At 39.4% G+C, this 17,676-nt stretch overlaps 1 protein-coding gene across 4 annotated transcripts in view; it reads left to right on the top strand.

The window, feature by feature from the left end:
- Positions 1 to 17,676, top strand: part of STARD13 (StAR related lipid transfer domain containing 13) — a 242,541-nt gene that overhangs the window by 166,031 nt on the left and 58,834 nt on the right. For all 4 annotated transcript variants that reach the window (XM_043576630.1, XM_043576617.1, XM_043576624.1 and 1 more), the window contains exons 2-3: positions 9,298 to 9,369; positions 13,066 to 13,147. In XM_043576630.1, the coding sequence (XP_043432565.1) occupies positions 9,298 to 9,369; positions 13,066 to 13,147 (154 nt within the window). The remainder of the gene's footprint in view (positions 1 to 9,297; positions 9,370 to 13,065; positions 13,148 to 17,676) is intronic.

Below are 17,676 nucleotides of genomic sequence, written 5' to 3'. Positions count from 1 at the left end.
AAAATCTGAAGTGATGGTAATTATTAAGGCCCAGAGTTCTTTAAAATTTGAAGTCATTTACTACCCATACTAAACTATTAAAGATTTAAAAACTTTTACTGTGTTTTAAACTTTTTAAAAGTTTTATTTATTTAGTAAACAAACTTATTTAGTAAGTAAAGCTCCAGCATGGGGCTCAAACTGACGAACCTTGAGATCATGACCTGAGCCAAAGTCGAGTCACACGCTCAACTCACTGAGCCACCCAGGTGCCCCCATGTTTTAAACATTTAAAACTCTTTACAGTGTATGTAACTTTTTAAAAACCTATTTGATTGCATTTGTGGTATATTTATGGGATGCCTCAATTGACTTCAATATCAGTATGCCATGTGGTTGGATCATAGAATGACACAGTCATTAATGTATCACTGTGTCTGATGAAAAAAGGGGGGGGGAACTCCAAGGTACAAGTTGTTTCCCACCTCTTTGGTCTGAATCTTAACCCCCTCCTTCCCAAATGAGTAAAGCTATTTCAGTGACCTAACCTGTTTTAAATTGCTTTCTGTTTGAAATTGTAATGTCAATGTCTACTAATGATTTACAAAATAAGAATCCCAATACTTTGAGAGCAAACCTCTGAGTTCAGTGATAGCTTTGGCTTTGAAGAACATGGAGAAAAAAGATGAATCCATAGCTGAAAACCTAATAACACAGTTTCTTTAATCTGGCTACTGATTTTCTGAGACAAGTGCTAATATGTTTAGAAAATCATTCACAGAATGATTGCCACTGCAGACAAGTAGAAAACATTCTAGAGGACTGGCAAAGGCACTTTGAAAAATTCGCAGTAAATATTTTATCCCAGCGCATATTTCCTAGTAAATATTTAAAAATAAAAAATACACACCTGCATACACTATCGAGTTATATATATATATATATATATATATATATATATATATATAGTCAGATAATAAAATTACACTTGAGTTGTATACATCTTTTCTTGGGATTAAATTAAGCAAACACTAGTTTTGATTGATCCACATGTTCCAATTGGTGAGAAATTAAGTGCACAAAATTTTGAACTGGCTGTCAGTAGCTCAGGTGATTGTTTCATATGGCCAGCCCTACAAAGAGTGAAAGACCTGAAAAAAATCTGTAGGGTTCTTGGAGTTATTTTATCAGGAGAGTCTCCATGATCCTTCTGATGCCTGCATGGTAGAATTTTCCCTGATATCACAAGAGCTTCTGGTGTAATTGGAGTACCCAGAGCTATAAGAGTTGGGCTAAGCAACTGAAATAGCAGATAAGCCTTTGTAAGTGTAGACATTCAGATATATCTGAAAGTAGAGAAGGGGTTTGAGTCCCTAAAGACATGCGTAGTTTTTTTAACATTAAAAATTTAAAGCAAAATAGGATAGAAGAGTACCTGTCCAAAGCCAAGAAACCTGACTTCCTAGCGGTGGTCGGATTTGTCCAAAGCAGTTGTTTTTCCCCAGGCAAAAAGTCATCGTCATGGCAGTGAATATGCAGGGACCCTTCTGATACTGCCAGTTTGCCAGACCTTGAGGAAGTTAGAGCCTCTGCTCATGAGAACCAGCATCAAGTCAGCTACCTTGGACTCCTATTCTTCACCTTTCCAAGAGAAGCCAAAGAAACCAAGATAGAAAAATCATCTCCAGAATCTCACACCCTTGTCCCAAGAAAGGCTATTTAAGACTTTATTATCCTGGTGGGTCAGTATGGAGATACTTTGGCCAAAGCCTGAAAATTATGACCTTCTTTCTAATTTTCTGTTCCCCTTCCTTGCATTTCAGTTGCTTAACTGACTCTGCCATGAAGAATCTCTTGGGATTTAGTGGTAGGCAGTGGCTCCACAAGTTCAAAAAAGCTGGGGATGTTCATATGCTTGTGTCTGCATGCAGCCTCCTTGAGAAATACCACAAGCGCCTGATGGGAACAATCTGTACAAAATGAAAGGAGAGAATGAAGAGCTACTCTGCCTCATGGAAAACTTGAGTCAAAACAATCTGGTTAGAAGCTTTTTGGCTGGCAGAGCGTATACTTTCTGCCTTCTTTTTCTTTGAGATTGATTGGGGTGGGATTGTAAATTTTCTTTTTCTTTCTGGTTTGTGTGTGTGTGTGTGTGCTCTTAGGAATATGAGCATAAGGAATACTATTTATATTCCTGAAGACTTTCCTTGTTCAGTTGCACCTGAACTTTTGATTTTCTGTGGTGTGCGTATGTGAGAGAAAAAGTGTGTGTGTCTGTGAATATGGGTGCACTCACACACTCGACACATGTACTGCATGTAACTAAGGATCGTGAAAGGATTCTTTTCATTTTTTTAATTCACAGAGGCCATGCACTGTAGGCAGGAAAGCAGAATTCCAAGCAGAAATGATTCCTGATACTGATTGTGTTCACTTCTAGAGCACACTGATAACAGATATCCAGCAACAGCTTCAAGTTGAAATAAAGGTCCATAGGCTTTCTCTCTAGAATGGGTATCTAGCCCTGTGTTAAATTAGTTTAAGCTAGATTATCCTCTGTAGCAAGTTGTCCCCCATGTTGTAGTGGCATAAAACAACGGAAGTTTATTTCTTGCTCACATTACGTGTCAGCAGCTAGTCTCCTGTGGCTTTGTTCCCTGTGTCATCATTCCAGGTCCCAGGTTCAAGGAATAACATGTCTGAGACCTACTAGCCTCGTGAGAAAGGGAAAAGAGTAGGAAAACTGAAAGAACTAGATGACAGCTTTTGAAGCGTTTTGCTTGAAACTAGCATACGTTGCTTCTGCTCACATTTCATTGGCTAAAGTGGGTCACGTGGCCAAAACTGGACAGCAATGGGATGGGAAGTAAATGCTTCCCAGTTGGAGGAGAACTGCATGTTCGCAACAACTGGAAAGAGCAGGGAATCATCGTGTTTAAGAAAATGTGTGTGTGTGTGTGTGTGCTTTCATTATAAATTTAAAAATTAAATACATTAGTAATAAGACTAAATTACATATACAGTGTAGGATTGCCCCAACAAAGCAGGTTAAAAACCAGGAAAAAGACTGGTTAAAAACAACTCTTGAGTGACTAGGAATAGACCTACCATTCAGGTGTTGTATTTGCTTGATCCTCTTTTACTCTAATAGAAATTATTTTTAAGTGACTCGATTTGCTATGAATCCAGCTTGCAGAAGGTCTTTCAAGGCCTGAGGAATAAGGCTAGTGTAAGAACTGGCAGTGGAATAGTGTGTCCCAACACGTATGTGATTCTTGCTTCAGGTAAAATGTACACATAAACACAACCATGAATCTCCACCTTATCTGTGTATAACTTGGTGTCATAGGAATATATGCATCTTCCAGATTTTTTCTTCTATTGTTCTGTATCAGCTGACAACAAGATACGTTGCTACACATTAAGGAAATAGTTGCCTTAAAAAAAAGGCACTGAATGGAAAATAAAATGGGTGTTTCTAAGTTAGTTCACTGATTTGAATATTCAGTGATTAATAATCTTAAATTTATCCTAAATAACTTATTTAGAATATAAGGGAAAGAAAATGATATGCATATTAGAAAAATTATAATTAGTAAACATTTAAGACTTACTCAGGCCTTTTACACATCGCAATAAACTTATTATATAATTCAAAGAGTGCAAAAAAGAAGTATCCTGTCACCATGATGTGAAACCTAAATCAGTCTTGATTACATAACTTGATATTTAATCCTGTACCTGTGATTAAGGTTATAAAGCACTCTTGGGAGAAGGATTGGGGTGGTCATGTATGGATCTATGTAATTTTAATTATTGCATCATTCATATCTATATATAGACAGGATGGACACTCCGGCATTGATTTTAACAAAACTAGTGTAGTGTATGGCCAAATAAATAACCTTCAGTAAGTAAGGACTTCACTTGAGAAATTCCAAGTGAAGACCAAAGAGTCATTTGTCTTAAGTAGTACACTAATGATGAAGCTAACTCAGCCATATAAATTAATCTAAGCCAACAACCATGAGTGTGTTGAAATGTTAATACCTTTGATAGACTTCTATAGTGTTAATTGCATCCACTGCAGACATCTTGTGGTGGTTGAGTCACTCATAATCTTCCAGAAACAGGGTGCCCACCATGTTAGCCAATTTAAACGGAAAAACAAAGCACCTACTTTTCTAAATCACATGGAGACCCACGATGCCTCCCCCCTACCCCCCACTTCTCTTGAGTATTTTAATGAACATTTAAGAAAGAAGACCTACTTAAATTGGAGCCAGTGTGACCACTGAAATTCCAGGAGACTTGTAAGAACAACATAAACACATATGCCTGTATATATTGATTTCATAAACCTTTCACGGTAGACCAGGTTCCTTCTAGCCAGCTAGCTTTCTGATAATAATAAAATTTAATTTGGCCTTAATTTGAATTTTTGGTCATTTAGAAAGAATAGTATTCCTTTGGGTTAGCTATGGAAAAAGCATTTGCTGTGCCGAGAATAACGTAAACCAAAAAATGTACTTAAAACATTTAGCTAGGAGAACACACTGTTCCCAAGCACTCTAGAAACACCAGTTTAAAAATTCAATGAGATTGTAACATGAGAGGAGGCCTGCCAGCCTGGGCAGCAAATTTGCTGTGCTCAAAATAACCCCTTACTTGACCAGAGCCCTCCAGAACCTTATCTACCTGACTATCCAAACATCACTGCATGGTGTCTCTTTAAAGAAACAGCTTGTAAATCTCTTAACTCACATAGACTTCCAGCCTTCTCCACAACCAGTCTGTATTGGTGAAGTCTTACTGAACTGTTTTCTCTTGGCTACCTTGATTTTATAACCTCCCAGCAGTGATTAACAATTGGCAGTATTCAAGAATCAAGTATTTTAAAAAAATAAGGATCATTCTCAAAACAGAGTAAATTTCCCATTTTTGCCAACAATATCATTATGTGGAAAAATATTCACAATGTATTACTATGTGAAAATAGGTAGTCAACCAAAGATACTACAACGATTACCATTTTGATAAATAACATACACTAAATTATGTGTTAGTAATGGGACAAGAGTTGACCTTTTTCTTTCATTGTGCCTTTTTGTGTTTTTTATAAGTTTTCAACACTGAGCTGTGAAACTAAGAAATGATATAATATCTTTTAAAACCAGTGTTACAGGCCGTGGTTAGTTTCCACTTTGTTCTCATGCCCGTTGATTGGCAGCTTCCTAGGCACCCAGGGAGACAGCCTCCCTCTACTGCATCTGCTCTCAACAGAGGCCACATCATGTTCTAAGCACGTAGGAAAGGAAGCTAAGGCAGAGTGAGTGACTTTCCCTCAAGTAGAATCACAGACAGGTGGCAGGAGAGTATGCCCAGCACCAAAGAATTTTCTGGATTTACTGAGTGAAAAGGTTTGCTTGATCTTTGCACAGATCAAGCTATCAGTTGTTAAACTGGATATCTCCCTTTTCAACCAGTTGATTTTGGCCCCCAAACAACTGTTGACTTAAAATCCTGAAGCTCCTTGGTCTCCTCGAACTAAAGGGACTGGGGGTGTTCTTAAGGAGTCATGCCCGTTTGGGTGGTCATGCCCGTTTGGGTGGTGGTGATAGGACCAAGGAGTGTGGTTGGGGTGACCAGGACTGTCTGTCCCCCCTAAACTAAGTAGAAGAGTCTCCTAACAGGAGACTTAACAAGAGGTTCTATTATCTGAAGAAGCAGGGGGGGGGGGGGGCGGATACTGAGCAGGCAAAAATAGGTACCCACTATAGAGTTAAAGAGAAATGAGTTTTACATATAATAATGCAGAAATTCTGATGAAATCCTATCATGCTGTGGAGTCAAACAGATTGAATTTTCTCAGGTAATGTAATGTAACTGCAGTAGAGATCAGTAGGCCAGTCTGTCCAAGGTCATTCTGTTCTATCTACCCCACACTTCAGCTTTCTACAAACTTGCAGCAACTTGATGCTTTGCTTTGTTTCCCTGGAACTGCCACAGGGACAGGTATGGGTTGCAAATAGAGAACAAATAAAACTGTAAACACATGATTTGAATGGCCCTTAAAGCTTTCACATAATATTATGCTGGCTAGCAGGAGCACAGTTAGAGATTTTCACACTCTCCTCAAACGTCATTTAAATCTCATGAGGTAGGTCTTGGTGACGTGATGACCCTGGCAATGATGGTTCCTTTTGAGTTTTCTAAGATTTTTGGCCACTGCAAGGGTAATATGCCCTTAGCATTAGCATCTGGCTGGTGGGTGTTAGTAGGGGCTGTGGGGACTCAGTGGAAATTGTAAGGGCTTTTTTTCCCCCAGCTCAACTTGATGGGCAACGTCAAATTTGACAGTGGTTAAGTATGTCTGATTATTTTTTGTCTTTGCTTTGTCACTAGGGTGTAAACAAGAGTTTGCTTGCCCTTAGAGTTTGAGATATCAAGGTGCTGGGCCTACAGCTAGAGCAGAAGGGATATTGGAGAGACATTTCAGAAGTAGAAGCAAGTTGGGTGTGCAGGAGTGATGGCAAAGAGCATCCACCATGGCTGGGATGTGGCTTCTTCTCGGTTATTATGAACTAACTGCCATCTTTGTTGGATTTGACTCTGAGACTTAAAGGCTAAATGCCTCCCCAGTTTAAAAATCAGTTTATTTAAGGGTCTGATTTAGCTGGATTCTGGTTAAGATGTGATTATTCATGTTTACATATTCATAGAATCTCAGTTCATTATCTTTGTTGCTCTTGTGAGAAAATAAACTGAAGTTAGAGAACCTTTTAAATAAAATCTCCTAGGCTAGCCTGAAGCTCGTTCCACTGTCCAACGAGAGCCTTCAGTTCCAAAGGGAATTTTCCTATAAGGACCCCTGCTGCCCGCCTCTCATTGTCCTAACTACTTCAGGGTCCGGTGGAGGGTCCACTTTTTTTTTTTTTTTTAATTTTTTTTTTCAACGTTTATTTATTTTTGGGACAGAGAGAGACAGAGCATGAACGGGGGAGGGGCAGAGAGAGAGGGAGACACAGAATCGGAAACAGGCTCCAGGCTCTGAGCCATCAGCCCAGAGCCCGACGCGGGGCTCGAACTCACAGACCGCGAGACCGTGACCTGGCTGAAGTCGGACGCTTAACCGACTGCGCCACCCAGGCGCCCCAAGGGTCCACTTTTTTATAAGCTCACTTCCCACCCCCCTTTGAGTTTTCTGTGTTGTAGAACCCCTGCCTTCTAGGTCCCCTCCATTTGGTCTTCATGGTCTGTCTCTCTGGGGTTCTCCTGCTTAACACTGCATTTTGAGAGTAGTGAAAGTAATAGAAAAAAGGCAGACTATTCATGTAGTTTCAACAGAAAATTCAGAGTTCTATGCTTCTCTTTAAGACTGCTGGCTCATAATTAAGTTTAGACAGTATCCAGGAATTAGATATTTCCTCCTTATTAATCATTGCATTATACTGAAAGAGAAAGAAACTCTGAAGTTTGAAAATTTAGAAGGCAACAGTCTATCTATGACTCAGTAATAACTGACCACATTTTCCACGTTACATCCAGAATGTGCATTTTCTACTTCCTCTGAAATACTTGTGTGATTTTCAAAGCAGAAGCCTTCACATAAGGACTCTCAAAGGAGTACTCCTAAGCCTGTTAAGCCCTATAGTAATTGCCCTTTGTATCTTCCCAAAGAAAACCCATGTTAGCCTACAGTACGGTTCAGCTGAGTGTCCATTTTGAACTGTACTTGTGGATCTCAGAGACATCCCTCCTGAGCAAAATGCTTTCCAAGGCTTTTATTTCCAGCTTGGTGCCCCGAGTATTTCTGAGTGATGCCTGCGTGGCAGGAACAAGTACATAGGTCTGTGCTGGTAGCAATTATGTAAAAAATCCTCATGCTGAACAAAAAACCCAAGATTTAGAAATTGTCAATCACTAGAATGGCAGTGGATTGGGGGATGCCTCTGAAATGCCCTGAATTTAATGTAAAATCTCAATCTATGTCCAACCAGATCCATGGGATGGGGATGAAAGTGTTTGCTCTTTCATATGGGGCCTGTGCAAAATCTGGCCTTTGATGTGTTTGTCTAACATCTATCATATATATAGCTCTGTCACAATAAACATTATGCTGCACAGACATTTTGTCCCCGAATTCAGTGCATAGATGCTGTGCTCTCAATGTTAGGTCTAGAGGCTCGAGCCCGCAGCTGATGTTAGTGTAGCTCATTTTTGTGCCGTTGTCCCAAGAACACCCCGTACTCTCGACTTTTGCTATGGGGAGAAGTGAACATCAGAGTAAATGGAAATACAATGACCTGACCGGGCTCCATCCCAACAGCAGAGGAAGAGGGCTGGGTAGAAACCTGTCAAAACAGGCTGTTTAATTTTGTTTGGAGAAACTGGACTTTTGACAGATGAACTTCTTTTCCCTCGCATTCGTATTTGTCTAACAGAGCTGTGGTTGGGAATTGATCCAGGATTCACAAGGTCAAAAAGTGACCTGGTTCACATACTGTAGACTCTTCCCACCTCACCCCACAGCTTCTCCAAGCAGGTGGTCCCGTGCGTGGTTGGGGTGTCCGCACTGAATGGTCACCCAAAGGACGTATCAGCCTTTTGGATTCAGCCCTCAGAGATTCTAGCAGCCCCATCAAACTTGCCTCGGTTCCAGATAACCAGCTTTGCTTTTCCATGCTCCACTCTGCAGCTTGAAATCATTTGGATGTGTGTGATGAACGAACATCTTGTTGGAAGGCATTGGGAATTAAAGCCATCAGAAAAATTAAAGAAATAGCAATACACTGGATTTTTGTAATACCTTTCTTCATGAGAAAATACGTTTTCATGGACCATCCAGCTGTATTCTTTCTTTCATTAACCCAAGAGTGAAAGAATAAAGGAAGGTTGAATGAGTATACTTAGCCTTATCTTTAAACTTTAAAAGTTTTTAAAAAAATTCATTTTAAAAAAAGGATCATAAGGAAGTGTTTCTTCCTTCTCTGTAGTCCCTTGGCTCCCTGGTATATAAATAAGATGTTTTTCCCTGCCTGAAACTCAGCCTTTGTGTTCTGTAATCTGTGGTTTTGTTATTATCCAAATACTTGTGGATCTACATTGAAGATAATCTTAATAGGCACATAAGTACCTTTGTGATACCTGCTCATTTTACACCCATTTCTGGTAGGTCTACTGAGACAGACTTGCCTGAGAACAATTTTGCTTTGTAACAAGGAGTACGGTGCTCACCAGTTTCTCCTTGATTAAGAAGGCAGAGTGCTAGCGTGTGGCTGCTGGACTCAACGCATTTCCCTTTCTTGTATTTTTCAGAAATCGAGGCGAAGGAAGCATGCGACTGGCTCCGTGCTGCTGGGTTCCCACAATACGCTCAGTTGTATGAGGGTAGGTTGGCCTTCCCTTCACTCTTTATAAAGAGAATTAATTCAAACTGAACCTCGCATATCCTGCGGTGTGTTTTGCACTTCCAAAGCTTTTCTCAGCCGTTTGCCTTTGCTGTCTCTTTCCCTCAGCCTTTGCAATCCCAGGGTGTAGACCGATGCCAATTTAGACACGAGTGTTGCTGCCCAGGCCTACCTGACATTCCGCTCCACACCGCTTCTCACTTCTTTACCTTCTGCTTCTTCTCTCTTCACGGTCAACCCCGACTCTGCCTTTTCCTTCCAGCATTCTAGCTTCAGCAGCTTTCTTTGTTCCTATTCTGATTGAGGTATAATTGACATACAGCGTTACATTGGCGTTGGGTATGCACCACAGTGACTCGACAGTTCTGTACATCACACAGTGCTCGCCGCACTCCGTGTAGTCACCATTGTCACCATGCAGTGTTGTCGTCGTATTATTCTACGTATTTCCTTTGTGGTGCTTTCATTAGTAACAGCTCTCTTGCACTTCTTACTCTTTTTCCTTTTTTTTTTTTTTTCTGTACTACTCTCTGATTTCTTGAAGGTGCAATAAATGAGTTGTTGATAAGTTTTCTGAAAATCACAAAACTAGTTGTCTTGAGACCTTCCTTCCGTTCTGTTTAAATGAAAAAAAAAAATTAAGACACAATATGGAGAAGAAGTTATTTGGGGGGATTTGAAGTGAGATGTTTATTGCCAGCATCATACTTCTTTCACTGATGTTTTATTTGGCACTTAATAAACTTAATCACCTGTATCTTACTCATCCCTGAAACTATAACCAAGGCTACAAACTACTTCTTGGATTGTCCAGAATAGTGAATTAGGATCCTAATGGTAAACAGATGGTCTGAGGAGGACTTATTTCTAAAAATGTTTATTACAAAAGTGTGGGCAGGATATGAGAAACCAGGAGGAACCATACAGGTGCCCAGAGTTCATAGCCACAGAGCTGCCACTGCCATAGGCCCAAAGGGATGGGCAGAGGGAGCGGGTGCCAGAAACCAGGACAAGAGAGGATCCCTAGAGCAAAGGACACAGCTGGTGGTGAGTGATAACCAGGAGGGTAAATGCCCTGACCTTGCACTCCTGCTCCCCTCCATCTCCAGCCAGGGCTCCCTGTTGCCCAAACACAAAAGGAAACCAAGGAAAATGGGTCCCCTCGAATGCCATCCTCACTGGTGACCCTCGGTGCACAAGGCAGGGTATAAAAAAGTGGAGAGTGGATCTGTAGGGCTAAACAAAGGATATCTAGAACATTAAACAGCATTGAGTTCTCTTCCTGATGGCGTAAAATCTACGCAGGATAGAAAGAAGCAACAAAATTAACCCATAGTCACTGGTGACTCTCATTCAATCACCTGGAAGCTCAGTTTTATATGTATGTGTGTGTGTGTGTATATATATATGTGTGTGTGTGTGTGTGTATATATATATATATATATATATGCATATACATATAACATATATATACACATATACATATATACATACATACACACACACACACACACACATAAAACCCTTATTCTACTTCTGTAACTTAAATTCAGTGGATGAAGGAGAGCATATCTCAAAATGTGCTTTGAAGTCTAGAGTCTCTGACTCAAGTTTTTATAAAGGAGGGTTTTATAATTTTGGTCTAAAGAACGCTACTCCCACCCTCCCACCCCCTCCAATTTACTGATGATGAGAGAGAGGCCCAGAGGTTAAATGACTTTTTCAACATTAAAAGGCGGAGGAATCAGAATTAAAATCGTAGTCTCTTAAGTCTTAATGCAGTGTGTTTTCCCCTATAATGTGAACTCTCTTTGTAAACTCAAAATACCTTGCAATTTATTTATTTTTGTTATTTTTTTAATGTGTATTCATTTTTGAAAGACAGAGAGACACAGAGCACAAGGAGGGATGGGGCAGAGAGAGAGGGGGACACAGAATCCAAAGCAGGCTCCAGGCTCCGAGCTGTCAGCACAGAGCCCGATGTGGGGCTCGAACCCACGAACCATGAGATCATGACCTGAGCTGAAGTCGGACGTTTAACCTACTGAGCCACCCAGGTGCCCCAAAATACCTTGCAATTTAAATATGAAGTGTCTACAAATGGCTAAGAAGTAAATTAAATTTCTTCTCTTTAGATAGAATCAATTAGTTGAATATCTTGCTGGTACTCTAAAGTGACTCACGATTTTGCTACAAAAGAAAACATTTGAGGCCATTGAGCTTTGGTTATTTTTGGAAATTTCCTTTCTAGAGAAAAAGAATGTGCCATAAGTAAAAGTGCCTGTCAAATTGTATTGAAGCCATGTGCATTGAATAAATATAATAAGAAAGAAAGAGCAAATACTTACATGGAACATACTGTGTGCCAGGTCCTGCTGAGAGCACTTTACCTATAACCACTTATTTAATATTCTCAGCACTATAGGTTAAGTATTATAATTATCATCATCCCCTTTTTACAGATGGGGAAACACAAGCCCAGAAGAGGTTAGGTAAGTTGTACCCAGTTCTACATCTAGAGATTAGCAGTGCCGGGACTCAAAGCCAAGGCAACTGGGCTGTGGTGTGTGTGTTTCTCATTACTACACACATTCCCTCTCGAGCAGAACAAGACAGTCTTCATTCCAGCGCCATCTGGAATTCACTCACATTACTTTTATCACCAGAAGAGATTGTTTCTATTTCCAACTCACATTAAGATTTAGATACCTTTAGATTTATTATGACTGGCAAGGTGGAGGCAGTGCAAAGTATAAAATGAGGAAGAGAAAGAATGGCAGGATAGTGGTGATGATTTGACATTGTCTGTTATCTCTGACCATGGCCTCTATTAGAATGATCCTCAGATTTTCATCTCTGTGAATAAGGTACCTACCATTAACACTGCCTCTTGAGCGTGGCCCTTGACCTCCAAAGTTGGCATGAGTAGTCAGTCTGTGGGAGAAAAATCATGATGCTGGAATGTATCTCTTTGGATAGAATCAGTTGTTTGAGTATTTTGCTGATACTCTAAAGTGGCTCAAGATTTTGCTACAAAAGAACACTTTTGTGGCCACTGAGTTTCGGGTATTTTTGGAAATTTCTTTTCTAAAGAAAAAAAATCTTCCAAATTAAGTCTTTCATGAACTGATCAAGATAAAAGTCAGTGATGTTAAGTGTGAGAGTATAAAAACTCTTCATATAGGGGCGCCTGGGTGGTGCAGTCGGTTAAGCGTCCGACTTCAGCCAGGTCACGATCTCGCGGTCCGGGAGTTCGAGCCCCGCGTCAGGCTCTGGGCTGATGGCTCAGAGCCTGGAGCCTGTTTCCGATTCTGTGTCTCCCTCTCTCTCTGCCCCTCCCCCGTTCATGTTCTGTCTCTCTCTGTCCCAAAAATAAATAAACGTTGAAAAACTCTTCATATAGATAGGCTAATGTCTGTGATTATGATGAACCACAAAAATGCAGGCACTTAATATTCACTCCTATCCAAGGACTTCTTTTATATCCTTCAAAGCACTTATTTGATAAAACTAAAACTGCCTACTATCTTAAACATCCCAACACACCCAATGATGGGAAAGCAACTGCCAGGACCAGTCATGTGTACAGAAACATGGTGATCGAAAGATATTGGTGCCCATTCAGATAAAAACAAGACTCATAATCTCCCTTGTTTCTCTCTTTCTCTTTTTTCAGATTCCCAATTTCCCATCAACATTGTGGCTGTCAAGAATGATCATGAGTTTCTTGAAAAGGACCTTGTAGAACCTCTTTACAGGTAAATTAGGTGAAATTTTTTGTTAGTTTCAATGGTGCAGTCTCCAATAGGTATCACTGTAGTGAGGGGCAAGTTCAATGACTCCATCGTAAGTATTTATTGAATGCCTACTATATGCCAGGCATGGGTCCAGGTTCTACCACAGTGAGCATGATTGGTCCCTGGTTTCATGAAGCTTCAATCCTAGTCACAGGCTTCAGAAAATACATTGAGAAAAAGAAAAAGAGAGTCAGTGAGAGAAAAAGAGAATAACAGGGAGATGTTAACTCAGAGACTGTTCAGTGCCATGAAAAAACTAAGATGACCCCATAGACTGTGGTGATTGGGGTCAGGGATGGATTGGTTAGCAGGGGAGGCCACAGCATGAGTGGACAGAGTAGGTCCCGAAAAACTCCATGAGTATGTCAAACTTGGCTGTATTTTTTGCAAAGTCAAGTGATTATATGAGCAAACTAAAAGATATAAGCTCAAGTGATGATATCAGCAACCTGAAATATTTAGTCTTTGCTATGTCATAGATGCTAGATAAAAATAAAGATGTAAATGAGGAATTCCCTCTCCTCAAAGGACTTATAATCTGGTTGGAGAAGTCTAGTTGAAGAAATAAAGCATGAATACATGAACAGATAAGTAACAATCGTAATTTCAGTGATAGGAAATGATGCCAATGTAACCAGTATCCACGAACAATTAAATGCTGCATGAGAGACAGTATGTGTCTGTAGGAATTTGAAATTTCTTAACGAAGGCCCTGGAGAGAGGTCAGGGATGGAGATAAATAGTAGTTACAGGAGGTGAGTCATTTTTCCATGGCCAAACAGCTAGTTAGGAGTCGAATTGACCTTAAAACGTGGTACTTATAGTTTTCAATCCAGTGTTCATTCTAGCACATTCTGCATAGACATAGAAGGATGGTAGTTTAATCAGAAAGCAATGATGAGCAAAACTTTTTTCAAGATAAGAGAGACCGGGGCGACTGGGTGACTCAGTCGGTTAAGCATCCGACTTCGGTCTGTGAGTTGGAGGCCCGCATCGGGCTCTGAGCCTGGAGCCTGCTTCAGATTCTGTGTCTCCCTGTCTCTCTGCCCCCACCCCCCGCCCCACTCATTCTCTGTCTCCCTTGCTGTCAAAAATAGCTAAAGATAAAAACAAAGATAAGAGAGACCAAGGTATGTTAGGACAGTGCGTAAATAACCTTAGACTTTCTGAGTCTTCAGACATACATATTTTTGTATCTGCTCTGTGGTTCCTATATGAAGAAAAAATAGATTTGCATTAAGAATTGATCTCTGAATGTTTAAGGAAAATAGTACTGTGGGTTTGCTTAAGTGTGTAAAAGAGCAAAGAACTCTTGAAATCACAAATTAGAGGAACAGGCTATTTGGACTAGAAAACAAATAATGGCACAAAATGAATGGCACAAAATGCCCTTTGTGAGCGTTTATGAGAGGAATGGATGGTTTGATTGCAACTTTTTAAAGGTCATGAATTGGAAAAGAAGTGTTTTCTCTTCAGGATGTCTGAGGTACACCCCAAGCAAGAGCGTTTCCCTTCTCAGGAGATTTCACTCAAACCAGAACTATTCCAATAGCACTTCCTTCTGAGTTTTCCCTCTTAGTGTTAACCAAGGGGACTTTTACTAGCTGGCATTAAAAAAAAAAAAAAAGTAATTTTTGTTTCTTAATTATGTTATATTGCATTATCATTTTTCCCCATATGCTTTCTTTAAGTCAAAGTGTCATATATACGTACAAACTAAAATTCACTATTTTGAGTGAACACTTTTTGAGAATTGACGAATGCCTGTAGACATGTAACTGTCACCACAACCAAGATAAAGAACAGCTCCATCACCCCCCAAAATTCCCTGGTTCCCCTTTATCATCAGCCTCTAACCCTACCCCCAAGCCCCTGGCAACCACTGATCTTGTTTTTGTACCTGTTGTTTTGCCTTTTCCAGAATACCATATAAATGAAATCAAACAATATGTAGCCTTTTGAGCCTGGCTTCTTTTACTTGGTGTACTACATTTAAGATTCATCCGTGTTGTTGGTGTATCAATCAGTACCATTACTGGGTAGTATTACATCGTATGGCATTCTACATTGTCCATTCACCAGCTGAAGGATGTTTGAGTTGTCATCAGTTTTGGTGGTCATAAAGCAACTATAAACATTCATATTCAGGGTTTTGTGTGAACATAAGTGTTCATTTCTTTTAAGTAAAATCCTAGGAATGGGATTGCAGGGTCCATTTGATAACTGTATCTTAACTTCTTAAGAAATCACCAGGCTTTTCAAAAGTGATCATATCACTTTGTATTTTCACCAACAATGTATCAGAATTCCAGTAGCTCCACATCTTTGCCACCACTTGGTGCTGTCACTTTTTGTTTTGTTTGTTATTGAGGTATAGTTGACACACAACGTTGCATTAGTTTCAGATGTACTACATGGTGATTCAACAAGTCCATACATTATGCCATGCTCATCACAAGTGTAGCTACTAACTGACACCATATAACACTATTACAGTACCATTGATTATATTCCCTATGCTATGCCTTTCATCCCCATGGCATGTATTGTTTGTTTTGTTTGTAGCCATTCTAATAGGTGTCTACAGTTATTAACTCATTAGAATTTTAATTTGCATTTCCTTAATGAGTAATGATGTTGAATGTCTTTTCATGTGTTTACCATACCTGTATCTTCCTTGGTAAAGTGTCTGTTCAAGTCTTTTGCCCATTTTAAATTTGGTTGTTTGTTTTTTATTTTTGACTTTTAAGAATTCCTTATATGCTCTAGATATAAATCCTTTGTCAGATATGGGTTTTGTAATATTTTCTACCAGTCTGTAGCTTGTCTTTTTGATCTTTTAACAGTGTCTTTCACAGAAGTTTTAAATTTTGCTTAAATCCAGTTTATCATTTTTTTCCATATTTTTAGTCATATCTAAGAAACCTTTCCCTAACATAAGGTCACAACTATTTTCTCCTTTGTTTTCTTCTGGAGATTTTAGTGTTATGTTTTCATCGAATTCAATGGTCCATTTAAAGTTAATTTTTTATTAGGTACAAAGTATGGATCAAGATTCTTTTTTTGCACATCAATGTCCCATTGGTTCGACACCATATTAGAAAATTATACTTTCCACATTAAATCGCCTTTGCACCTATAATGTTAATCAATTGGCCACGTATGTGTAAATATATTTCTAGACTATCTATTCTGTTCCATTTATCTGTATGTCTAATCCTTCATCAATATGACACAGGATTACTTAGCTTTATGTATATCTTGGAATCCAATAATATACGTCCTCCAACTTGGTTCTTCTTTGCCAGGATTGTTTTGGTTATTCTAGTTCCTCTGCCTTTTCATATAAATTTTAAAAACATCTTATTGATATCTATTTTAAAAACCCTCTGGAATACTGAATTGGATTATGTTGACTCTATAGATCAGTTTGGGGAGAATTGACATCTTAACAGTACTGAATCTTCTGATTTATAAATACAATGTATGTATTTATTTAGGTCTCCTTTGATTTTTTTTCAACCCTGACTTGTGATTTTCAACATATGGATACTACACATCCTCAAAAGTACTTAAGAATTTCATGTTTTGTGGGGCACCTGGGTGGCTCAGTCGGTTAAGCGTCTGACTTCGGCTCAGGTCATGATCTCACGGTCCGTGAGTTCAAGCCCCACGTCAGGCTCTGTGCTGACAGCTCAGAGCCTGGAGCCTGCTTCAGATTCTGTGTCTCCCTCTCTCTCTGACCCTCCCCCGTTCATGCTGTCTCTCTCTGTCTCAAAAACAAACATTAAAAAAAATTAAAAAAAAAAAAAAGAATTTCATGTTTTGTGGTGCTATTGCAAATAGCACAGTTTTTTTTTTTTATAATTTCAATTTCCAATTGCTCAGTTAACGTCATGTAAAGTTTTGCTATATATTGTCCTTGGATTCTATAGTCCTTCTAAACTCTCTCATTACTTCCTAGTAGCTTCATCATAGATATCTAAAATTTTATTTTGAAATATAAATAAAGGATTACATTGTAAACCAAGAATAAAAATTATAGTACATATTTTCAAGACAGGATTGCAGGGGCAAAGACTATCTCTGATTGTTCAGCTGTGTTTACTGGTGACGTGGCTAAGTGGGCCAATCTTTGCATCTCATACAGTTGGGTGGTAAATCCTTATCTATTCACTGCTGCTGGTGATCTGAGATGCCTTGACTAAGTTTTGGATTTTTCCATCAAAGTCGACTCTTAAAAAAAAAAAAATGCCTCTCATGGGGCACCTGTGTGGCTCAGTTGGTTAAGCATCTGACTCTTGGTTTCTGCGCAGGTTATGATCTCACAGTTTATGAGTTCAAAGCCCACGTCGGGCTCTGTCCGCACTGACAGCACAGAGCCCTCTTGGCATTCTCTGTCTCCCTCTCTCTCTGCCCCCTCCTCTGCTTGCTTTCTGTGTCTCTCTCTCAAAATAAATAAATAATGTTTAAAAATAAATAAATAAATA

Source organism: Prionailurus bengalensis, chromosome A1, assembly GCF_016509475.1.
Source record: "Prionailurus bengalensis isolate Pbe53 chromosome A1, Fcat_Pben_1.1_paternal_pri, whole genome shotgun sequence".
NCBI lineage: Eukaryota > Metazoa > Chordata > Mammalia > Carnivora > Felidae > Prionailurus > Prionailurus bengalensis.
Note: the sequence above shows the minus strand (reverse complement) of the source record. Positions and strands in the feature narration are given on the sequence as shown.